The sequence below is a fragment of the Loxodonta africana genome, chromosome 11 (assembly GCF_030014295.1).
Source record: "Loxodonta africana isolate mLoxAfr1 chromosome 11, mLoxAfr1.hap2, whole genome shotgun sequence".
Classification (NCBI taxonomy): domain Eukaryota; kingdom Metazoa; phylum Chordata; class Mammalia; order Proboscidea; family Elephantidae; genus Loxodonta; species Loxodonta africana.
Window position 1 is genome coordinate 74,635,850 of NC_087352.1, and position 27,225 is coordinate 74,663,074.

General features: G+C 39.7%; 1 protein-coding gene across 1 annotated transcript in view; it reads right to left on the minus strand.

The window, feature by feature from the left end:
- Positions 1-27,225, minus strand: part of ASXL3 (ASXL transcriptional regulator 3) — a 174,875-nt gene that overhangs the window by 92,405 nt on the left and 55,245 nt on the right. The window contains exon 4 of the mRNA XM_023543899.2: positions 13,076-13,197. Coding sequence (XP_023399667.2) covers positions 13,076-13,197 — 122 coding nt within the window. The remainder of the gene's footprint in view (positions 1-13,075; positions 13,198-27,225) is intronic.

A 27,225-nucleotide genomic window follows, 5' to 3' on the forward strand; every position in this document is an offset into this window, starting at 1 on the left:
TGCCACTAATTATATTAGTAAAGCAACAGACTATTAGGTAAGCTCTGTTGTTGTTAGGTGCCATCCAGCCATTCTGATTCAAAGCAACCCTTTGTACAACACAAGGAAACACTGCCCATTCCTGGGTCATCCTCACAACTGTTGCTATGCTTAAGCCCATCACTGCAGCCCCTGTGTAAATCCATGTTGTTGAGGGTCTTCCTCTCTTTTGCTGACCCTCTACTTTACCAAGCATAACGTCCTTCGCCAGGGACTAAACCTTCTGATAACATGTCCAAAGTATGTGAGATGAAGTCTCGCCATCCTTTCGTTTTAAGGAGCATCCTGGCTGTACTTCTTCCAAGACAGATTTGTTCATTCTTCTGGCAGTCCGTGGTATATTCAATATTCTTTGCCAACACCATAATTCAAAGGCATCAATTCTTCCTTCTTCCTTATTCATAGTCCAGTTTTTCCATGCATATGAGGTGATTGAAAATACCACAGCTTGGGTCAGGCACACCTTAGTCCTCAAAGTGACATCTTTGTTTTTAACACTTTAAAGTGGTCTTTTGCAGCAGATTGCCCAATGTAATATGTCATTTGATTTCTTAACTACTCCTTTCATGGGTGTTGATTATGGATCCCAATAAAATGAAACCCTTGACAACTTCGTCTTTTCTCTGTTACTGATCTCTGCTTATTGGTCCAGTTGTGAGGATTTTTGTTTTCTTTTGTTTCTGTGTAATCCATACTGAAGGCCGTAGTCTTTGATCTTCATCAGTAAGTGCTTCAAGTCCTCTTCACTTTCAGCAAGCAAGGCTGCATCATCCGCATATTTCAGGTTGTTAATGAGTCTTCCTCCAATCCTGATGTCACTTTCTTCCTATAGTCCAGCTTCTAGGATTATTTGCTCAGCATACAGATTGAATAAATGCGATGAAAGAATACGATCCTGACACACACCTTTTCTGATTTTAAACCACACAGTATCCCCTTGTTCTGTTCAAATGGCTGCCTCTTGGTCTATGTGCAGGTTCCACAGGAGCACGATTAAGTGTTCTGGAATTCCCATTCTTCACAATGTTATCCATAATTTGTTATGATCCACACAGTTGAATGCCTTTACCTGGTCAATAAAACACAGGTAAACATCTTTCTGGTATTTTCTGCTTTCAGCCAGGATTCACCTAACATCAGCAGTGATACCCCTGGTTCCGTGTCCTCTTCTGAATCTGGCTTGAATTTCTGGCAGTTCCTATCTATCTGCTGCTGCAACTGCTTCTGAATGATCTTTAGCAAAATTTTACTTGTGTGTGATATTAAGGATATTGTTCCATAATCCCTGCATTCTGCTGGATTACTTCTCTTTGGAAAGGGTACAAATGCGGGTCTTTTCTAGTCAGTTGGCCAGCTAGCTATCTTCTAAATTTCTACAAACTCTACAGAGTACTGACTATCAGAAAGGCTACAGGGATAGCTCAAACGCATATCCTACATTCACAGTCATTTTAGGCTGCCTGTGGCTGCCTTAAAGATTGCAAGTCACTTTCCAGAAATCAGGATTTATTTGACTCTGGACACTCTACAAGCAGATCAGAAAGCTGAAGGAGGGGAAAAAAAGCAATGTTGACTCAGTTGAGATGCCTGGGGTAGTTTGGCTCCAAACAAGAGAAGTTCTCTGGCATTTATCGTACCCATAATAAGACAGGCTGTACACCGATTCCTGCTCCCTCATGGTAGGGCTAGCTCATTTTTTGGGGGGAGGGCATTACATAGCTATGTTTCTACAACTCTATGCACGTCAACCACTCAAACATGTGCTGTGTGTCTTCTCACAATTCCCTGAAAAATGTGAAATAGCCTTTGGGGCAGGCAGGCTAGGGTTAAGGGCAGAGGTAAGAGGCTAGGGAGACTGAAGCGAGTAGGAAAGCACCTACCCCATCCAAGGGGGCAACTGCTACTCAAAAGAAGCAGAAGCAACAAATATGGGTTTTTAGGTGAATTTTCCTGTTTTTAAACAAAGATGACTTTGAACCAAATTTAGCCTGAAGGCACCACTGTGACGACTACTAAACACGTTTCCCCACATCTCCTCCCAATAACCAAACCAAAACCAAACTCAGTGCCATCGAGTCGATTCTGACTCATAGCGACCCTATAGGACAGAGTAGAACTGCCCCATAGAGTTTCCAAGGAGCACCTGGAGGATTCGAACTGCCAACCCTTTCGTTAGCAGCCATAGCACCCAACCACTTCGCCACCAGGGTTTCCTCTCCTCCCAATATAGGTGCTGAAATTCCTCTCTTTTAATGAGCTGAATTGTAGAGAAATGGGGGCTGCTGCAGAGCCACCTCAAGGACTGTGTGGTGGAATCGTTAAGGATGAGGTTGTACCGTCAGGAAACGACTCCACTAACCAGCTGAGTAATGCTGGATAAGTTATGTGTAAGCAGTACTAATCTGCAGCAGAAACACAACAAAGTTTTTGTTTTAATTATCTTACATTTTACTGAGGGACTGACAAACACACAAAATAAACATGATAATTTCACACAGGCGAGTGCTATAAAAACAGAAACCAGCACGATGAGACAGAGAAACTGAGGCAAGGGGAACCAACTTTGATTGGGAAGTCGAAAAGGCCTCTTTTGGGAGGCAACTATCAAGATGAGACCTAAAGAAAAAGAAGAACCCAGCCACGTGAAGATTGCGGGGTTCCCTGTCAGTGAAAGAACCAGTACTTTGTTGGCTCTAGGGACAAAAAGCACGGCTAGAGTGGCTCAGAAAAAGGATGAGGAACATGATAGAGATGGAGAAGAATTCCCCAAAACCACTGCCAAGGGTTTAACAGGGACAGGAGACTTACGGTCAATGAAAAGGCTGCCCTACCACCCCAGTCCCTTCCCAACTATCCTGAACTTACAACACTAACACTTTGGACCAAAGATGCAAAAAGACACACAGCAAAAAGAAAGTAAAGGGCGTCTTCCGACCACTGACTACTGTTTGCTTTTATACATCTATTCAGAAAATATTTATATGGATCCACTGCCTGTGATAGTCTGCATTCTACATCTTGGACAAGTTCCTGAAGAGTTCAGAGCATTTTGAAATGTCTCTTCCTGAAACTCTTAGGTACACTTTTGTCTCAGAGCCTTTGCATTAGCTATCTCCTATGCCTGGCACCCTCTTCCCTCAGCTGAAAAGTTCATTTTCTCATGTACCTCAAACCGTTGTTCACATATTACTTTTCCTACCATATTCTCCATCCCCCTTCCCATGGAGCTAATTACCTTGTATTATACCCTATAATGTCATTATTTTCCCCCTTTCCCATCCAAACTGCTAACTTTCCATGGGGGACATTAGTTGATACCTCAGAGGCCTTAGTGGAGAGCACTTTGAAGTGGCATCCTTCCCTAAGGCTGACCTCCAGGACTCCCCTCAGCTAAGGCTCTACATACTTGGGCTCCTCTCACACAAGAAGGCAGCCTTCTTAGGCGAGGTCTTTAAAAACCCCTCTTGCTCAGCTAACTGCAGTGCCTAGGGGGCCACAAACACACACAGCATCCTTGTCCCGCAAAGTACAGATTGACACCTTCTTTTTTCTCCCCAGCCATTATGGACAGCTCTCTGCCTGCAGACTTCCCCAGGTCTCTATAACCTCTCCAATTACATAAATGCAAAGTATTTATTTCCTATATATACATATATATATATACACACACACACACATATACACACATATATATGTATACGGAAACCCTGGGGGCACAGTGGTTAGGGGTTATGGCTGCAAACCAAAAGGCCACCAGTTTGAATCCACCAGGCACTCCTTGGAAACTCTATGGAGCAGTTCTACTCTGTCCTATAGGGTCACTATGAGTCAGAATCAACTTGACGGCAACAGGTTTGGTTTTTTGGCGGGGAGGGGTTTATATATACATGTGCATATATGTATACATTTATTTATTTATATTTAAGCTGGAAAAGCCTTCTAACAGTGAGCAAGATACCAATTTTTTTTTTTTTTTTTTTTTTTACCTTCCTAGTAAAAATCCCACACTCATGAGTGTTTCCCTCTAAGCCTTCCTCTAACATGGACTGGGGGGTGAAGGGAAGCATCTCCTTACCCCAAGATGGAGGGGATGCACCATAGCTCCATTCACTCATATCATTCTTCAGTTCATCCTCCCTCTAAGAATTTTGAGTGATTTTCTCTATAGAGGCTGTTGGGGATGGTCAGTGGGCCAACCTGGGCTCCGCTTAGTAAGTCGTTCAGGCCTGTGTTTGGCATCCATCGTCACAATGGGGGGATATTTGTATTCCCTCATTCTCACCTTGGAGCTTTAGCTGAAGCTCCAAGAGACTCAGAAAATGCCTATCCCATAAATCCCATAACATGCTACAAATATAAGAGACATTAACTGCAATTTAACATGTAATGATCTAAGTTTCGGTACCTCACAGCCTAGAAAATATAAATCCATGTAACGGATTAAGAAAATAGGATTAGGAGGACCACTTTAGATAGCTGTATAAACTGTGCTCTGCACAAGCGTATCCTGAAAGAGGGGGGTGTTCTATTTCGTCGCAATGCTTGGGGGCACCTTTTTCTATTCTGTACAATGGGACTTAATTAGCTAGTCATGGCCCTCTGTTGATTCATTTATAATACGGTTTTATTTTGACATCAATGTTATATAAGCAGTCTCACTACATAGTCTACATTCATTGCTTTTTTGTGGCGGGATGATATCAATGAGCCACCTTCGACTGTCTCAAACTTAAATTATACCTTGGAATGCTAATGGAAGATCATACTGAACAAAACTTTATTTTTTACTATTTGTATGTTTATTCAAATTACATACAGCTATGTGCATATACTATTCAAACAAAGATATGGGTAAAATTTACTTTTTAATAAAAACGTACCAACTGTCTAGTTTTTTTCTTATACTTTAGATGAAGGTTTACACAATAAACTAGTTTCTCGTTAAACAGTACACATACTGTTTTATGACACTGGTTAAGAACCCCACAACATGTCAGCACTCTCCCTTCTCAACCCTGGGTTCCCTATTACCAGCTTTCCTGTTTCCTCCTGCCTTCTAGTCCTTACCCCAGGGCTGGTATACCCCTTTAGGCGCATTTTGTTTCATGGACCTGTCTAATCTTTGGCTGAATAGTGAACCTCAGGAGTGACTTCATTACTGAGCTGAAAGGGTGTCCAGGGGCCACACTCTCAGCGTTTCTCCAGTCTGTCAGGCCAGCAAGTCTAGTCTTTCGAGTTAGAATTCTATTCTCCATTTTTCTCCAGCTCTGTCCAGGACCCTCTATTGTGAACCCTGTTGCTGAAAAATTTTTTAAAAAAAAAGAACAACTTTAGATCCTGTAAATTTCAACCCAGAAAGAAGCAATACCACTGAAATAAATGAGCAGGTGGTGAGCACAAATGCAGTCTACTATGAAGGACTGTACCTTCAAGCTGGTCTCATGTGCAATGTTCTTGTGCCTACACCACCCAGTACAATTTCAATATCTATGGCATCCGTTCCACTGCTATTCATGAGGTTTTCCCTGGCTAATTCTTTTCAGAAGTAAACTGCCGAGTCCTTCTTCCTAGTCTGTCTTAGTCTGGAAACTCAGCTGAAACCTGTCCTCCATGGGTGACCCTGCTGGTATCTGAATATCGATGGCATAGCTTCCAGCATCACAGCAACATGCAAGCTCCCACAGTATGACAAAACATGCTCATAAGGAACCTGTACATGGATCAAGAGGCAGTTGTTCAGACAGAACAAGGGGATACTGCGTGGTTTAAAGTCAGGAAAGGTATGTATCAGGGTTGTACCTTTTCAATCTCTATGCGGAGCAAATAATCCAAGAAGCTGGACTATATGAAAAAGAAAAGGGCATCAAGATTGGAGGAAGGCTCATCAACAGCCTGCATTATGCAGATAACACAACCTTGCTTGCTGAAAGTGAAGAGGACTTGAAGCACTTACTGATGAAGATCAAAGACCACAGCCTTCAGTATGGGTTACACCTCAACATAAAACAAAAATCTTCACAACTGGACCAATAAGCAACATCATGATAAACAGAGAAAAGACTGAAGTTGTCAAGGATTTCATTTTACTTGGATCCATAATCAACACCCGTGGAAGCAGCAGTCAAGAACTCAAAATACGCACTGCACTGGGCAAATCTGCTGCAGAGGACCTCTTTAAAGTGTTGAAAGTAAAGATGACACCTTGAAGACTAAGGTGCACCTGACCCAAGCCATGGTATTTTCAATCACATCTATGCATGTGAAAGCTGGACAATGTATAAGGAAGATGGAAGAAGAATTGATGCCTTTGAATTGTGTTGGCAAAGAATACTGAATATACCATGGACTACCAAAAGAAGGAACAAATCTGTCTTGGAGAAAGTACAACCCCAGAATGCTCCTTAGAAGCAAGGATGGCAAGACCGTCTTACATACTTTTGGACATGTTGTCAGGAGGGATCAGTCCCTGGAGAAGGACATCATGCTTAGTAAAGTATGGGATCAGCGAAAAAGAGGACGACGCTGAACGAGATGGACTGACACAGCAGCTGCAACGATGGACTCAAGCATAACAATGATTATAAGGATGGCGCAGGATCCAGCAGTGTGTCGTTCTGTGGTACACAGGGTAGCTATGAATCAGAACCGACTCGATGGCACCTAACAACAACAACGACATGGCATCAGTAAGGAGAAGCACAATTGAATGTACCAAGTGTAATACTTCCAGGAACTGTTCTCTCTGAAAGAAATTTCCAGGCTTAAAACTGGGAAGACACTTACTTTGTAAAGCAAACAAACAGAACTAAAACAGTCTAGGAAAATTGAAGACCATATACTCACATCAATTACAATGCTGGCTTTAAGCGAAAAGGAAGAAGTCAAAAGAGATATGTTTTTCTCTAGAGATATATTCCCTTGTAATATAGAGAAGAACCTTTAGATAAACATTCTCTTTTTTAAACAGAAAGCTTGTCGAATAAAAAACCAAAAAGACCAAACCCAGTGCCGTCGAGTCGATTCCGACTCATAGCGACCCTACAGGACAGAGTAGAACTGCCCCACGGAGTTTCCAAGGAGCACCTGGCGGATTCGAACTGCCAACCCTTTGGCTAGCAGCTGTAGCGCTTAACCACTAAGCCGCCAGGGTTTCCAGCTTGTCAAATACCTCTAAAAATATAAGATGGTTCTCATTTCTACCCTAATGGAAAAATAAAACGCAAAATGAGAGGCTTTTGTGCTAACATGGAATTTGCATCAACAAGTAATGTCTGCTTTATTTTAAAAACACCAGTGATGCAACTTAAGGAAGCACTGAGTGAAATAAGTCCATCACTAAAAAAGTGAAAATATCACATGCTGTGAATGCAAAAACTTAAATAATTAGAAATACATACATATGAAACAGCTGGCTGCGTCCGGTGCCAGCAATTTGTATTGTTGCTAGTACGTTAAATGTCAACGCCCGTGTTCAGAAACTGCTATCATGCAACTTAACCTTTGGAATTTCACAGTACTGGTCAAACATACAAAGTTAAAGCGAAATGGCAAGAACGCATCTGCTTTGCCACATCAAGAGACAAAAAGATCTGCTACTTTATAAATAAATTCTACCACCCTAAATAAAAACGAAGGATCCAAATAAACCAACAGAAACAACACAGCAAGGCTCTGCTATTTCTCATTGTAAAAGAATTCATCTTTCTTTAATCTTTCATTTTACTCTGCTGTTCAAACCAAAATTTAATCTTTCTTAATCATTCTTTTTCAAAATTCAAGATCTAATCATTTTATACTCTTGGGTTCGTTACAACTAAAATAACAAAGCAGAAAGAAGACAGATAACAAGGTAATAATCAGCAATCTGTGACTCTCCAGAGGCATCTGAATATGCTTATTACGTATAAAAGAATTTTTTAAAACACTACAGAAATAACATTATTCAAGCAGCTATACACAACATACGATATTACCATTTTGAGGATTACAAGGCAAGAGAGACCCAAAAATGTGGGGGCAATGAAAATATCCTATGTCAATAGCCAAGTGGTATTATAGCTTCCATACTGCCCAGCCTATAATTACAGTGCAAGCAACAGCGCTGGGAAGTTAAAGAATCCCCATTCCACAGCAACATGCTGTAGGATGAGGGTCGGGTAGGGACCGGGCTTCGGATCTCGCAAATTATGTCTGTCTTATTTTGTATGGAAGTTTGTTTCTAATTATTTTTTACTATGCTGATGATTATAAAGCTATTGGTTTGCTCCCCTCACCCCCCTTTTTTACACCTACTTCTTTCTAAGAATCTACACTGGCCAGTGAATACCTGGACTACTAAAGCGCTATTGACCCAGAATATATAACAGCTAATATTTTTGTGTGCCATTAATATGTGCTGCTACTGAAAGTAAATGGTCTGTGTTCAGAAATAGTTTTTTTTTTTTTTAATTTATTCATTGTGCTTTAGGTGAAAGTTTACAAATCAAGTTAGTCTCTCATACAAAAAGCCATACGCACCCTGCCGTGCGCTCCCAACTGCTCTCTCCTTAACGAGACAGTACATTTCTCCTCTCCACCCTGTATTCCCCGTGTCCACATGTCCAATGAACCTGCTCCTGTCCCTCTCTTCCTTCTCATCTTGCCACCAGACAGGAGTCGCCCGCGTAGTCTCATGTGTCTCATGGCCAATCCCTGTCTGTAGAGTTGGTATCGGGAATGGTTCCAATCTTGGGCTATCAAAGGGTCTGGGGACCATGACCATAAGGGTCCCTCTGGTCTCAGTCAGACCATGAAGCCTGGTCTTTTTATGAGAATTTAAGATCTGCATCCCACTATTCTCCTGCTCCATCAGGGATTCTCTGTTGTGTTCCCTGGCAGGGCAGTCATCAGTGGTAGTCGGGCACCATCTAGTTCTTTGGGTCTCAGGCTGATGGACTCTCTGGTTTATGTGATCCTTTCTGTCTCTTGAGGTCGTATTTACCTTGTGTCTTTGGTGTTCTTCATTCTCCTTTGCTCCAGGTGGACTGAGACCAATTTATGCACCTTAGATGGCTGCCTGCTAGCATTTAAGACCCCAGACGCCTCTCACCAAAGTGTAATGCAGACTGTTTTCTTAATACATTTTGTTATGCCAATTGACCTAGATGTCCCCTGAAACCATGGTCCCCAGACCCCATCCCTGCTACTCTGGCCTTCGAAGCTTTTGGTTGTATTGAGGAAATTGCTCTGCTTTTGGTTTCGTCCAGTTGTACTGACTAACCCTATGGTATGTGTTGCCCTTGCCTTCACCTAAAAAATTTTTTGTCTATTACCCTCTCCCTCCCTCCCCAGCCTCGTAACCATCAAAGAATATTTTCTTCTCTGTTTAAACTATTTCTTGAGCTCTTATAATAGTGGTTTCATACAATATTTGTCCTTTTGCAACTGACTAATTTCATTCAGCATAATGCCTTCCAGATTCCTCCATGTTATGAAATGTTTCACAGATTCATCGTTGTTCTTAATCATTGTATAGTATTCCATTGTGTGAATATACCATAATTTATCCATTCATCTGTTGATGGGTACCTTGGTTGCTTCCAAATTTTGCTATTGTAAACAGTGCTGCAATGAACATGGGTGTGCATATATCTGTGTAAAGGCTCTTATTTCTCTAGGATATATTCTAAGGAGTGGAATTACTGGTTCGTACGGTAATTCTATTTCTAGCTTTTAAGGAAGCACCAAATTAATTTCCAAAGTACCATTTTACATTCCCACCAGCAGGGTGTAAGTGTTCCAATCTCTCCACAACCTCTCCAACATTTATTATTTTGTGTTTTTTTTGGTTAATGCCAGCCTTGTTGGAGCGAGATGGAATCTCATTGTAGTTTTGATTTGCATTTCTCTAATAGTTAATGATTGTGAGCATTTCCTCATGTATCTGTTAGCAGCTTGAATGTCTTCTTTGGTAAAGTGCCTATTCATATCCTTTGCCCATTTTCTAATCGGGTTATTTGTCTTTTTGTTGTTAATTTCAGAGATCAGATACTGACTGGAAATGTCATGGCTAAAAACTTTTTCTCAATCTGTAGGTAATGTTTTTACCATTTTGGTGAAGTCTTTGGATGAGCATAGATGTTTGACTTTTAGGAGCTCCCAGTTATCTAATTTCTCTTCTGCTGTTTGTACAATGTAAGTAACGTTCTGTATACTGTTTATGCCATGTATTAGGGCTTTTAATGTTGCCCCTATTTTTTCTTCCATGATCTTTATCATTTTAGATTTTATATTTAAGTCTTTGATTCATTTTGAGTTGGTTTTTGTGCATGGTATAAGAAATGGGTCTTGTATCATTTTTTTGCAGATAGATATCCAGTTATGCCAGCACCATTTGTTGAAAAGACTGTCTTTTCCCCATTTAACAGACTTTGGGCCTTTGTCAAATATCAGCTGCTCATATGTGAACGGATTTATGTCTGGATTCTCAATTCTGTTCCACTGGTCTATGTATCTGGTGTTATACCAGTACCGGGCTGTTTTGACTACTATGGCAGTATAATAGGTTCTAAAAGCAGGTACAGTTAGGCCTCCCACTTTGTTCTTCTTTTTCAGTAATGCTTTACTTATCCAGGGCCTCTCCCTTCCATATGAAGATGGTGATTTGTTTCTCCATCTCATTAAAAAAAAGTCACTGGTATTTGGATCGGGATTGCATTGTATGTGTAGATCGCTTTGGGTCGAATAGACAAGAAATAGTACTCTTACTGGCTACCCTGTATTGTTTTCCTTTAGCTATACAAGTTTACGAATTTCCCTGGGTGATGTCAAAATTGACCTATTATAGTACATATCATATGTTGAAAGACAGTATTAGTAAGAGGACAGAATCTGAAATTATGACACTGGGTTCAAATATCCTCTCTAAGATTTACTCTGGGTGATCTTGCACACGCTATTTAACCTCATTTATTTAATATATGGGTCTTAGTTTTCCTTATGGGAAACTAATGGGAAAAATAGTACATATTTAAAGGCTTTATATGATGATTAAATGTCCTATCACATGTAAAATGCAGTGTTGTGCCTAGAACACAGAACATGTAAATATCAGCTAATATTATTAGTCATCCAACTGGCCTAGAACTTTAGGTTCATGAAATTATTATTTTTCCATGTATGAACATACACAAAGATGTATTAAAATACACAGAACACACATACATGCGTATGTATATAGTACAAGTACAAAGAATTCTACATAGTCCTAGCCATTCAACTGTCCAAAAGAAAAGAGAGCTGCAGATCTGCTGAGGCTGCTACAATTTAGAATGCTGCATAGTCAGTCAATTTTTGAAATGCTGCCTGAAGAAATTCAGCAATTACAGGGAATCTAGGCAAAATTCTGCGTGAGTAGCTTTTCTTCTACATGTATTTCCAATATGAATTTGGTTATTAATCAAATGTCAACACATCTGCCATATATTGAGCCATCTCCTAGGTACTAATTTTCTCTTTGGTTATAAAGTAGGGAGTTTTGAGATATGAATAAATAACTCAAGACATGACAAAGCATACAGGAAGTAAAGCAGTTTCTTCAAACACTACTTAGATCTTAAGCAAACCAGGAGCACTCCCATGAACACGCATTCCGCAACACAAGAAGAAAACCCTAACTTGAAGTTGTGCTGATTTTCTTAATCATAAACAATGTTCAAATGATCAGAAACTAAAAATAAGAAAGTAAAAAATAATGAGACATAACAATATAGCAATTTGAATCTTTATCTTTGCTTTCAGATTCAGCAAGATTTCACAGTGCACATATTTTCTAAATTACTGCTTTTCAGACATTTCGCGTTTCATTTCTGAGCACACTGTGTTTCTTGGATTCCACAGTTACAAGTGTCCACTTTCGTGTATTTCATTCTATCCTGTTTAGTATTTTATTAGCTGCATCCTATCTGCCGCCTGAATGAGCCTTTGCCCAGGCTTCCCTATCATCATCCATCCTTTATTTCATCAGTTAAAAAGGGATCTAAACACTGAATTCAGTTTTGTTCTCTGATGTGTAAAACATTTCACAAATGCAGTGATATAAATACTAAGTTCACCAAAGAGTATTTGACCTATGTAGGTTGAAATACTGGTATTACCTTCAATATAATCCCATTTAATACAACTGCTGCAATTCCAATAACCAATAGCATTGAAAACCCTATGAATCACAGTTCTACTGTGATGCATACTGGGTCGCCGTAAGTCAAAATTGACTCAAGGACAACCGGAATGTTAGAGCTTAGGGCCCAAGCTGGTAACTATTACCTCCCACCCCATCTCAGTGCAAGACCACCCATGTTGAGACTGCTTATGTAATAACTGGATACTACTGAAAAGTTAACTGCCATTCAGCACCAAGTGACACTCACTGCTGAATATTTTAGATACAAAACCCAAAAGCAAAACCCATTGCCATCAAGTTAATTCCGACCCATAGTGACCCTACAGGACAGAGTAGAACTGCCCCCATAGAGTTTCCAAGGAGCACCTGGTAGATTCAAACTGCCAGCCTTTTGGTTAGCAGCCATAGTACTTACCCACTACACCACCACCAGGGTTTCCATTTTAGATACAAGTAAGTCATAATTACTATTTGCAACTTGGTTCATCTCAGTAATAAGAAACTATCCATTTATTTTTTTGCAGCAACTATCAGATAAAGATGAGACCACAAATAAAAACGTTACTGCTTTCAAAATACACAGTGCATTTATGACCCAATATATTTGCTATAAATCATAAAGAAAACTTCATATAAATATTAATGTTTCCAAGCACATTTTCCCTCTTTAATTGTACATCAAAGTTCTCAGCACGCCTCTCCTAGATTTTAGCACAGATTAAAATTATTGTATTGAATGTTATGGAAGCAGTTTAATCTAGGATCTCTCTGTTTTCCGATTGGTAGGTTTGTTTTCCATTTTACTTGATCAGCAGAACTCCTATTACCTTAAGCCGGTAGAACTGAGGGACAAAGAACAAATGCCAGCTATCTTACCTGCTTAAGAGCCTTTTTGGTGTGTTGCTGAAAGGAAGACACTAACTTGCTTTGCACTGCTGTGTTAGTAAGGCTTGAATCTCGAGTGGAAGACGCTTCATCAGTTACCTGCTTTGCACAAACTAGAAACAGAGAGAAGATAACGATATTACTAATTTGAATTCCTTTTTTTATATCCACTATAATTAACTCACTTGGAGCTTTTCTCTAATCGAAAATGGATCCTTAAAATAAAGCAAAATAGCTCAGCAAAGAGAAGAGTATCTAGATTGGAAGCGAGAGGATCATTTAACGACCGTCTAGCCCCAGTTACAAGACATTTAACCTCTCTAAGTGTCCCTCTCCTCATTCACTAATTGATGATAATTTCTATGTCATAGGACTACTGTGTGAACATTTAAAAAAAAAAAAAAAAAAGCTCAATATGTGGTCCAAAAGTTGGGCGTCAATAGATACTATCTGAATCTGAATATGGAGACTGGAGAATGCATAGTATTTTGCAGAAATAACACTAAACTAATGAAACCGTTTTCAATTTACCCCGCCCCACAGGTTAAAACTCTTTATTTAACAGCCTTGCCTCTACAGAATCCATGACCTACTGTCGCACATTTATCCATTTCTTTATGGACCGAGTCACATAGCAAGAAGAAGGAAAAATGAATCCAAGATGCTAGTTGTCCATTCAAGACAATTATTTTCAATAGTACCATCTGCAGATTATAATGCCACTGGCCCATTTACCAGAGTTGGGCCTCCCTGTTGCCTATACTAGATAAGGACATTTTCTCTGAAAAAGGCTGCTTTTCAGGAGATTTGTCATGGGTAACTTAGGAGCCCACAGACACTCTGCTCTAGGAAACCCATGTTGGAGCAAGAGCTCTTCAATTGGTCCTCCTCTCACGTTCCACCTGAGAGACTGGGTTTAACTCTGAAGTGATTTTAGAAGTGGCATGGATGCAGTAGGGGAAAAGGAGTTACTGGGAAAATCAAAGTAAGAAAGCAGGGTTAGTGGTACAGCAGAGGCTTATGTAAAAGACAGGAGGCACAAAGAATTTAGGTGGAAGAAAATAACTTGAAAACGTATGGTAGAAGCATAAAATATGACTTTTTAAGGACACCAGGTTAATGCTAATTCAAGAAAACTTTCCAAGCAACAGCAACCCGCGAGGATGCTCACTTAGGTTGTAAAGGAATGCAAAGGGGTAAAAAGTTACTCAAAAGGGAGAAATATGCACATGCGCAATGGTGAGAGCACTTGAGTGGCTTTTGAGAGACTCAAGCACACATTTGCCTGGAAATGAAAATACGACTTATGAAAGAGAATGTTGAGAAAAGAGAGTTAATCAAGTATTGTTTTATACAGAAAGTAATCAGGAAGTGAAATGAACAAATTTTGGGGAAAAAAAATGTCAGTTACTAACACCAGGTGTTTTACATATGGGATCTCATTTAATCCTGGCAGCTTCCTTGCAAGGCAGAAAGGTATTATCTCCATATTAAAGAAAGAAAACTCAGAAAGGCCAAGTCACTTGCCAGTGTTCATATAAGCAATGAGACAGCAGAGTTGGGCTCCAAGGCTAGGCTGGTCTAGCTCTAGAGCCCATGATTTTTCCACTTACATATCTGACCTCAAAAGCTAAGAACAGATGCAGAAAATTCAATGTTGAAAGAAGTTTAATTTGGTTGTATCATGCTGGAGTTACTGATTCAGGACACTAATAAAGTCAGGGGAACAAATCACTTGGAACCTAAAATGAAATAACTGAGAATTGTTGATGAGAGGGATGGGCCCAGGAACCACTCTGGTTGAAATGCAAAAGGATCTGCCAATGGATAAAATCCTTGAATTAAATATTAGGTGACTTTTTTCAAGTTGACACAATATGACACTTTTCCTTAAGACAGTCTAAATGTTCTAGTAAAGATACATTTTATAACACTGCTTGCATAAAATATGGCTCCTAAGCTGCTCTCCTGGAAATGATCAGTAATCTGTAACACCTTATTCAGATTTACTTACCAAGAAATACTAGAAATAATCACCAGCTTATATTCCAAAGATAAACCTATTTTTTATACGGATTACATAGATGACCTTCTCAGTGTTTCAATGTCCCTCCAAAGTGTGACAAACTGGGGAGATGAGAGAGAGGTGGCAGGCAGGATATAAATTCCCAACTGAATATATCTAAATGGATGTAATGAAAGCCCAGCCTGAAAAGTAAAGTGTTCATTGGCAAATGTGTTTTACTACTTTCAGATTCTTAGAGTAGTATTTCTACCTAGAAAATTGGAAACTTACTGATAGTTTAAAAAAAGGAGAACCAAATGTACTTCACGGACTTTGAGGAATTTATGGAAAAGATGAGAAAGCTTCTGTATACTGGACATTAAAATTCAAACTTACTGCCAGCATTTGCTTAGGACATGCTTTTATTGCTAAGTCTTTCAAAGGTAAACTTCAGTGCAGCAAGACCAAATCACAGCAAATCATGGATCAGTGTATATGCAATTAAGGCCTTACTTCCCTCAAATATTCTGTTGCTGCAGCCAGCAGAACATAATCAGCTGTCCTTGCTGAGGATAAGCTATCTAGCTCACAACTCCCTCTATTTCTGATCCAAGACACCTAAGGACACAATGACACCTATTTCAATATCAGCACATATGCTGCATATTTTGGGTTAAATTCATTATTGCACTGTTTGGATAGTGATTCACTCACATAACATACATATGCTGTTTCCAAAAGAAAGATTCTGTTCCATTTAGAGCCCAGAATTTCAGAGGGACGGCAGGATAATGGAATTGAAACAGCAACAGGAAATACTATGAAGTTTCTTCCAAAATGATTGATTCTCCTCTAATCCCACACTGTTTGCTTTATCTTATAACCTATCTTGGACCGAACTGAAGCATCATGAGAATTCCCGCACTGGTAGTCGTTTTCCTCCCCAAACCCGTTTTCTAAAACTTGGTCCTGATTCTTGTTTCTCCTGTCAAACTATTTTTTCCCTAGTTATTCATTTTTGATGAAATAAATATAGAACCTTAAAGAAAAGTAAAACGTAATACTGAGGCTGGATGAACCCCCAAAATTTTGCCCTGAGATAATCTTTAAACCTTAAACCAAAAAATATTCCCTGAAGTCTTCTTTAAACCAAACAATAAATCCCCTCCCCAAAAAAACCCAAATGCATTGCTGTCTAGTCAATTCCAACCCATAGGGACCCTACAGGACAGAGCTGAACCCCTATAGGGTTTCAAAGGCTGTAATCTTTATGGAAGCAGACTGCCACATCTTTCTCCTGTGAAGCGGCTGGTAGATTTGAACCACCAACCTTTGAGTTAGCAGCCAAGCACTTTAACCACTGTGTCACCAGGGCTCCTTCAACCAATCGACAGTTTAGCTTAATTAGTAAAGAATGCCTACCTTGAGCATTGTGTTCTTTTAAAGGACTATCTATATGAGATCAAACGGACAACAGCAACTTGAAAGGTTAGATAGGAAGCTGGGGCGGGGGTGAGTGAGTTTATGTTAATGAAGAAGAACAATTGGGAAAAGGAGGGTAAGAATGGTTGCACAACTTGAATATAATCAATGTCACTTAATTGAACATGTAGAAATTGTTGAATCTGTATATGATTTGCTGTGTATATTTTCAACAAATGACAATCGGAGAAGCTGGACTACATGAAGAAGAACAGGGCATCAGGGTTGAAGGAAGATTCATTAACAACCTGGATACACAGATGATACAACCTTGCTTGCTAAAAGCAAAGAGGACTTGAAGCATTTACTGATGAAGACCACAGACTACAGCTTTCACTATGGGTTTGCACATTAATATAAAGAAAACAAAAATATTAACAACTGGACCAATAAGCAACATCACGATAAACAGATTTCATTTTACCTGGATCCACAATCAATGCCCATGTAAGCAGCAGTCAAAAAATCAAATGACTCACTGCACTGGGAAAATCTGCTGCAAAAGACCTCTTTAAAGTGTTAAAAAGCAAGGATGTCACTTTGAGGACTAAGGTGACCTTAACAAGCCATGGTATTTTCAATTACCTCACAGGCATGTGAAAGCTGAGCAATGAATAAGGAAGACCAAAGAAAAATTGATGACACTGAAGTATGGTGTTGGTGAAGAATACTGAATATACTGTGGACTGCCAGAAGAGTAAATAAATCTGTCTTAGAAGAATGCTCCTAAGAAGTGAGGATGATTAGACTTTGTCTCATGTTCTTTGGACATGTTATCAGAGAGACCAAACCCTGGAGCAGGACAACATGCTTGGCAAAACAGAGGGTCAGTGGAAGAGAGGAAGACCCTCAAGGAGATGGACTGACACAATGGCTGCAACAACTAAATCAAACATAGCAACAACTAAATCAAACATAGCAACAACTGTGAGAATGACAGTGTTTCATTCTGTTGTACATGGGGCTGGTATATGAGTAGCAACGGACTCAACAGCACTAACAACAATAACAGCAGAAAATAAAACCTAGTAACAATTGTTTCCAGGAAAAAAAAAAAAAGAACTTAATTTTTTTTTGGGAAAAATCAAGAAAAAAAATGGGGAGACGGAGCCAAGATGGTGGAACAGACAGACGCTTCCGGCAAGCCCTCTTTACAACAAAGACCCAAAAAAACAAGTGAAACGAGCATATTTATAACAAGCTAGGGGTACTGAGCATCGAAGGAAAGCTTAGAAGACGAACTGAGGGGCAGGGAAAGAAAGAGACTGTTTAAAAGCGGAAAGGAGTTACCAGACCTGAATCATGGGGCGCCCTCAGGCAACATTCTGGAAGCAGCTGTGGTGGCGGGCTGGTACTAGCATTCAACCACAGTTTCCTCAGAGAGAAGCAGCCAGCCACACAGCCTACTCACATCTCCGGAACCAGAGAAGAACGGTGCTCTCAGTAAAAGCTAAATACATGCGTATATTTTACCACACCCCCCCACCCCCAACCCGGCTTCAGCAGCTGAATTCCCTAGGCCTGAGATAGGCTCTATTGAGTGCCTAGAGCCATCCTCCCAGCCTTGGAGAAGGAAAAAATTTGCATTTTGGGGAAAAGATAATATGCCGGCTCCACTAACTGGGGGAGCTCAGGACTGATGCAGCTCCTGTCCAGGAATAAATGGTCTGTGGACTTTGAGCACCTTTCCCTTCTGAATGGATCTGTGTGGGCCTATTTCAGGAGAATAGGCCCTTGTTGGCAGACTTCAACCGTTTCGCCTGTACGGTGGAGAGGTGGATGTTTGATGTCTGACATTGCTTTGCCTATTAAACAGGGTCCTCTGGGTTTCACCTACCACATCAGGAGCCTAAGGACTGGTAGCTCCACTAAAGTCACCCAGCCACCTGTGACAGGGGTCCAAGGATAACTGGTACCTCCCAGTCCTTACAACTAAAAACACTGGGTGTCCGTGGTCCGTCTGCAGGACCCACCCACCTGCACGCTCTAGGGAACAAGGGCGCGCTTTACTCAGAGACACTTGGGTGTCAGTTCTCAGCCCTCTGCTTGTTCAGAGCATGACCCCCTGCTGCAATCAGATACTGGTACATACACCAATCACCCCTGCCCCTATAAGACTGCAGGACAGAGCCTGTACCACACACTTGATGATCAGCTACCTGGAAACCTGAGTTGAATTCATGTAAGAAAAGTGAATGGATTCCTAGACTGATATACCTGATAACAGCTCTAGCCATCTGGGGACAGGACATCAGAGCTCCAAAGGTGAAAATAATCAAGCTAGCTCACTCAAGCATCCCATCTGGGTATATCAAAACAAAACAAGAAGTTATGACACAGTAAGCAAGGATAAACTAATACAATAACTTACAGATGGCTCGGAGACAACAGTCAATATCAAGTCACTTAAAGAAACAGACCATGATTGCCTCAACAAGCTCTCAAAACAAAGAATCCAGGGATCTTCTAGATGAAAGTGCATTCCTGGAATTAGCAGAGCCAGAATACAAAAGATTAATATACAGACCCCTTCAAAAAAAAAAAAATTTTTTTTTTTTTTTCAAGACATCAGGAAGGAAATGAGGCAATATGCAGAACAAGCCAAGGAACACAGAGATAAAGCAATTGAAGAAATTAAAAAGATTATTCATTAACATAATGAATAATTTAATAAGCTGGAAAAATCCATAGACAGCAATGAGAAATTCAGAAGATTAACAATAAAATTACAGAAGTGGACAACTCAATAGAAAGTCAGAGGACCAGAACTGAGCAAGTAGAAGCTAGAATTTCTGAACTCGAAGATAAATCACTTGGCACTAATATATTTGAAGAAAAATCAGATAAAAGATTTTAAAAAAATGAAGAAATCTTAAGAATCATGTGGGATTCTCTCAAGAGAAATAACCTACGAGTGATTGGAGTACCAGAACAGGGAGTGATAACAGAAAATATACAAAGAATTGTTGAAGATTTGCTGGCAGAAAACTTCCCTATCGCGAAAGATGAGAAGATATCTATCCAAGATGGTCATCGAACTCCACATAAGGTAGATCTTAAAAGAAAGGCACCAAGACATATTATAATCAAACTTGCCAAAACCACAGATAAAGAGAGAATTCTAAGAGCAGCTAGGGATAAACGAAAAGTCACCTACAAAGGAGAGACAATAAGAATAAAGTCGGACTACTCGGCAGAAACCACGCAGGCAAGAAGGCAATAGGATGACTTATTTGAAAAATTCCCAGCCAAGAATCATATATCCAGCAAAACTGTCTCTTAAATATGAAGGTGAAATTAGGACATTTCCAGATAACAGAAGTTTAGTGAATTCGTAAAAACCAAGCCAAAACTACAAGAAATACTAAAGGGAGTTCTTTGGTTAGAAAATCAACAATATCAGGTATGAACTCAAGACTAGAACACTGGGCAGAGCAATCAGAAGTCAACCCAGACAGGGAAATCAAAAAAACAAAGGAAGACTAAAAAATAATTAGAAAAAAAAAAAAGCTAAAAACAGAGTAACAGCTATGTTATTATATAAAAGAAGACAACATTAAAACAATAAAGAGGGACTAAGAAATGTAGTCAGATCTTCCATATGGAGAGGAAGATATGGCAATACAAAGAAATAAAAGTTAGGTTTAAATTTAGAGAAATAGGGGTAAATAATAAGGTAACCACAATGGAGACAAACTATCCTACTTATCAAAATAAAATACAAGAAAAAAATAGAGACTCAGCAGAAACAAAATCAATAACAATGAATATGAGGAAAGGACAATATATAATCTACTCAGCACATAAAATTAAGTGGGAAAAAGAAACTGTCAACAACACACAAAAAAAGACATCAAAATGATAGCACTAAATTCATACCTATCCATAATTACACTGAATTGTAAATATACTAAATGCATCAATAAAGAGACAGAGAGTGGCAGAATGGATTAAAAAACACGATCTATCTATATGCTGCCTACAGGAGATACACCGTAGACTTAGAGAAACAAACAAAGTAAAATGAACAGGATGGAAAAAAATATATCAAGCAAACAAAAATCAAAAAAGAGCAGGAGTGGCAATATTAATTTCTGACAAAACAGACTTCAAAGTTAAATCCATCATAAAGGATAAGGAAGGACACTACATAATGATTAATGGGATAATATACCAAGAAGATGCAACCATATTAAATATTTATGCACCCAATGAGAGGGCTGCAAGATACATAAAACAAACTCTATCAGCAATGAAAAGTGAGATAGCTCCACAATAATACTAGGAGACTTCAACATACCACTTTCAGTGAAGGACAGGACATTCAGAAAGAAGCTCAGTAAAGATACGGAAGATCTAAAAGCCACAATCAACCAACTTGACCTCACAGACATATACAGAACACTCCACCCAACAGCAACCAAGTATACTTTCTTTTCTAGTGCACGTAGAACATTCTCTAGAATAGACCACATATTAGGTCATGAAGCAAGCCTTAGCAGAATCCAAAACACTGAAATATTACAAAGCATCTTCTCTGACCATACGGCCATACAAGCGGAAATCAATAATGGAAAAAGACATCAAACGCTTGGAAACTGAACAATACCCTGCTCAAAAAAAAACTGGATTATAGAAGACATTAAGGATGGAATAAAGATATTCATAGAAACCAATGAGAATGAAAGCACTTCCTATCAGAACCTTCGAGACACAGCGAAAGCAGTGCTCAGAGGCCAATTTATATCAATAAATGCACATGTACAAAAAGAAGAAAGGGCCAAAATCAAAGAGTTATCCCTACAACTTGAACAAATAGAGAGCAACACAAGAAACCCTCAGGCACCAGAAGGTAACAAATAATAAAAATTAGAGCAGAACTAAATGAAATAGAAAACAGAAAAACAATTGAAAGAACAAGACCAAAAGCTGGTCCTTTGAAAAAATCAACAAAATTGATAAACCACTGGCACTGACAAAAGAAAAACAGGAAAGGAAGCAAATAACCTGAATAAGAAATGAGATGGTCGATATTACAACAGACTCAACTGAAATTAAAATAATCATATCAGATTACTATTCGTAGAAACACACTACCTACCTAAACTAACACAATCAGCGGCAGAACAACTAAATAGACCCATAACAAAAGAAGAGATTGAAAAGGTAATCAAAAAACTCCCAACAAAAAAAAAGACCCTGGCCTGGAGGGCTTCACTGCAGAGTTCTAACTAGCTTTCAGAGAAGAGTTCACACCACTACTACTAAAGGCATTTCAGAGCACAGAAAAGGATAGAATACTACCAAACTCATTCTGTGAAGCCACCATATCCCTGATACTAAAACCAGATAAAGATACCACAAAAAAAAGAAAATTACAAACTTATATCCCTCATGAACTTAGATGCAAAAATCCTCAACAAAATTCTGGCCAATAGAATTCAATAACATATCAAAAAAATAATTTGCCATGACCAAGTGGGATTCATACCAGGTATGTAGGGATGGGAAACCCTGGTGGTGTAGTGGTTAAGTGCTACGGCTGCTAACCAAAGGGTCGGCAGTTCGAATCCGCCAGGCACTCTTTGGAAACTCTATGGGACAGCTCTATTCTGTCTTATAGGGTCGCTATGAGTCAGAATCGACTTGATGGCACTGGGTTTGGTTTTGGTATGCAGGGATGGTTCGACATTAGAAAAACAATTAATGTAATCCATCACATAAATAAAACAAAAGACAAGAATCACCTGATTTTCTCAATTGATGTAGGAAAGGCATTTGACAAAGTTCAACACGCATTCATGATAAAAACTCTCAGCAAAATAGGAATAGAAGGAAAATTCCTCAACATAATAAAGGACATTTATACAAAGCCAGCAGCCAACATCATCCTAAAGGGAGAGTGCCTGAAAGCATTCCCCTTGAGATCCGGAACCAGACAAGGATGCCCTTTATCACCGCTCTTATTCAACATTCTGCTGGAGGTCCTAGCCAGAGCAATTAGGCTAGACAAAGAAATAAAGGGCATCCAGACTGACAAGGAAAAAGTAAAATTATCTCTATTTACAAATGACATGATTTTATACACAGGAAACCCTAAGGAATCCTCAAGAAAACTGCTGAAACTAATAGAAGAGTTCAGCAGAGTATCGGGATACAAGATAAACACACAAAATCAGTTGGATTCCTCTACACCAACAAAAAGAACATCGAAGAGGAAATCACCAAATCAATAACATTTACAGTAGCCACCAGGATTTTTTTTACCAAGATAAAATACTTAGGAATAAATCTTACCAGAGATGTGAAAGACTTATACAAAGAAAACTACAATACACCAAGAGAGACCTACCTAAGTGGAAAAACATACCTTGCTCATGGATAGAAGACTTAACATTATAAAAATGGCTATTCTACCAAAAGCGATCTATACATTTAATGTAATTCCGATCCAAATTCCAACGACATTCTTTAATGAGATGGAGAAACAAATCACCAACTTTATATGAAAGGGAAAGAGGCCCCGGATAAGTAAAGCATTACTGAAAAAGAAGAACAAAGTGGGAGGCCTTACTCTACCTGACTTTAGAACCTATTATTCTGCCACAGTAGTCAAAACAGCCTAGTACCGGTACAACAACAGATACATAGACTAATGGAACAGAATTGAGAATCCAGAAATAAACCCAACCGCATATGAGCAGCTGATATTTGACAAAGGCCCCAAAACAGGTAAATGGGGAAAAGACAGTCTTTTTAACAAACAGTGCTGCCATAACTGGATATCCATCTGCAAAAAAAATGAAACAAGACCCATACCTCACTCCATGCACAAAAACGAGCTCAAAATGCATCAAAGACCTAAGTATAAAATCTAAAATGATAAAGATCATGGAAGAAAAAATAGGGGCAATGTTAGGAGCCCTAATACATGGCATAAACAGTATATAAATTATTACTAACAATGCAGAAGAAAAACTAGATAACTGGGAGCTCCTAAAAATCAAACACCTATGCTCATCCAAAGACTTCACCAAAAGAGTAAAAAGATTACCTACAGATTGGGAAAAAGTTTTTAGCTATAACATATCCAATCAGCACCTAATCTCTAAAATATACATGATACTGCAAAACCTCAACTACAGAAAGACAAATAATCCAATTAAAAAATGGGCCAAAGATATGAACAGACACTTCACTAAAGACGACATTCAAGTAGCTAACAGATACATGAGGAAATGCTCACGATCATTAGCCATTAAAAAAAAAAAAAAACCATTAGAGAAATGCAAATCAAAACTACAATGAGATTCCATCTCACTCCAACAAGGCTGGCATTAATCCAAAAAACACAAAATAATAAATGTTGGAGAGGCTGTGGTGAGACTGGAATACTTATACACTGCTGGTGGAAATGTAAAATGGTACAACCACTTTGGAAATCGATTTGGCGCTTCCTTAAAAAGCTAGAAATAGAACTACCATACGATCCAGCAATCCCGCTCTCTGGAGTATATCCTAGAGAAATAAGAGCCTCTACACGAACAGATATATGCACACCCATGTTCACTGCAGCACTGTTTACAATAGCAAAAAGAGGGAAGCAACTAAGGTGCCCTTCAACGGATGAACGGATAAATAAATTATGGTATATTCATACAATGGAATACTACGCATCGATAAAGAACAGTCATGAATCCGTGAAACATTTCATAACATGGAGGAATCTGGAAGGCATTATGCTGAGTGAATTAGTCAGTTGCAAAAGGACATATTGTATAAGACTACTATTATAAGAACTCAAGAAATAGTTTAAACAGAGAAGAAAATATTCTTTGATGGTTATGTGGAGGGGGGAGAGTGGGAGAGGGATATTCATTGACTAGATAGTAGATAAGAACTACTTTAGGTGATGGGATAGACAACACACAATACAGGCGAGGTCAGCACAACTGGACTAAACCAAAAGCAAAGAAGTTTCCAGAATAAACTGAAAGCTTGGAAGGCCATTGTAGCAAGGGCGGGGGTTTGGGGACCATGGTTTCGGGGACATCTAAGTCAACTGGCATAATAAAATCTATTGAGAAAACATTCTGCATCCCACCTTGGAGAGAGGCGTCTGGGGTCTTAAACGCTAGGAAGTGGCCATCTAAGGTGCATCAATTGGTCTCAACCCACGTGGACCAAAGGGGAAAGAGGAACACCAAAGACATAAGGTAATAATGAGCCCACGAGACAGAAAGAGCCACATAAACCAGAAACTACATAGCCTGAGACCAGAAGAGCTACATGGGGCTGGCTACAACTGATGACTGCCCTGACAGGGAACACAGAGAGAACCTCTGAAGGAGCAGAGAGCAGTGGGATACTGACCACAAATTCCCATAAAAGACCAGACTTAATGGTCTGATACTAGAAGGACCCCCGTGGTCATGGCCCCCAGACCTTCTGTTGGCCCAGGACAGGAACCATTCCTAAAGCCAACTCTTCAGACAGGGATTGGACTGGGCAATGGGTTGGAGTGGGATGCTGGGGAGGGGTGAGCTTCTTGGATCAGGTGGACACTTGAGACAATGCTGGCATCTCCTCCCTAGAGGGGAGATGAGTGGGTTGAGGGGGTTAGAAGCTCGCAAAATGGACAGGAAAAGAGAGAGTGGAGGGAGAGAGCACGCTGTCTCATTAGGGGGAGATCAATTGGGAGTATGTAGCAAGGTGTATGTAAGTTTTTGTGTGAGAGACTGACTTGATTTGTAAACTTTCACTTAAAATACAATAAAAATTTTTTAGAAAATGGGCAGGTCACGTACGTAACGGACTCAAATCAGAGTGTGTGTGTGTGTGTGTGCCTGTGTGTAAATATGGTTTTTTTTTTGTTTTCAAGGAGGCCTGGTGGTGCAGTAGTTAAAAGTGCTCAGCTACTAACCGAAAGTCCGGCAGTTCAAACCCACCAGTGGCTCCTCTGGAGAGAAGACCAAGCTTACAGCCTAGGAAACCATATGGGGCAGCTCCAGTCTCTCATACAGGGTCGCTATGAGGTGAAATCAGCTTGACGGCACACAATAATAATACACGTATACTTTAAGGGCTGACATATATGGGCTCTTAATATGTGTAGAGGAGTCATTTCATTTACTCGTTGGCCATATACGTAGCCTGTGGATGGCTGAATCTGAAAACATTCACTTACTGAGTAGACAGACTGTGCAAGGCCATGCAGATTTGTATTCGGACAAAACACACAGTTTTTACTTTTACTTATTCTTGTAGCTCTCTTAATAATAGATGTGATAAATAAATAATGCAGGGCTCATTTGAAACAGTTGCCTGAATATTTACCTAGGGGACTGAGTCTGGCCTCTGAAATAGAAGCCAAACAAAAATTAATGATAAAAAAAAGGATCAGGGAAAATCCCCTGTATGTAAAATTACAACAGAAGCCAGGAGACTGAAAAATTGGGACAGATGTTTTAGCCAATAAATATCAAACTCCGACATGCAGCTTAGGAAGTGAGATCTTCTTGGCATGCAGTACACAATGGAAGCTATTTTCTCTAGCCATGTGCTGGCATAATCACAAAACTCATGCCAGTACTTCAGACCTAGAAACCCCACAAGACTGCCTACCCTTTGTGTAGACGGACAAACTGAAGATGAGAACACTAAAATGAGAGGACCAGTTCTCCATGAAACTTTTATCATTCAACTTTTTTTTAAAAGGTGAGGAAATCCATTAACATTTTGCTTGGCTGCCAGATGTTAGGCAATCCAAAAACATACTCAAAGCTAATCCCATGGTTTTAAACAGTTTAGTGGGATTCTTGGTATTTGCTATTCCTCTACCCCTCACCCCCACTCCTAAACCCCTACCCCAAAATATTCTATTTAGAAGCCTGGCGGCAAACAATGGTAGAGAATTATAAATAACCATGAGACAGCCTTGAAGGCTAGGGAAACTGGTGGCTGTGTTCCAGCAAGACTTTGTGGAGCTCAGTCTCTTTTCTCAAAATTCTTCAAGTTACTCCTCTCTCTCTTTTCCATTCACCATTCAACCTGAAATGTAACTAAACTAAAAAATGAAGGATAGAGTTTTATTTTTAAAGTTGAGTACTGGAGCAAAGATATGGATGGTATTCCCTCCGAATGTAATTACTAATCCACTGGCAGGTATACAAGATGGCAACCCGAATATGGTTGTGGCCTTTAATCAAAGACACAAGGGAAAAAATCAGGATGCAAGCTTGATTCTGTATCTCTCTCTCTGTCTCTCGTTTTATATCTTGGCCACCTCCCCTACTCATACCATCTAACCTAGTCAGTCTAGTTTCTGTGGCGTTTCCTGAACACACATATTTGCTGTATCTGTTGCACTTGTTCTGATTCTCCCTCTTCCAAATACCCGTCCCCACCTTTCTGCCTGGAAAGCTCATACTGAGAGCAAACTCAAACAGCTTGCCCAAAGATTATCCCAGCCTCTGAGGTAGAGGTGCTCATCCCCACCCATGCTTCCTTGGAACACAGCACGTGATTCCTGACTGTCCCTGTAATACTGGTGCTATGTCTGCCTCAGTAGCCAGAGGCTCAGCCCCTCACAGAAACAGACACAGAACAGTGGTCTATAATGATTCCCACCCACTGCCATTGATTGCGACTCATA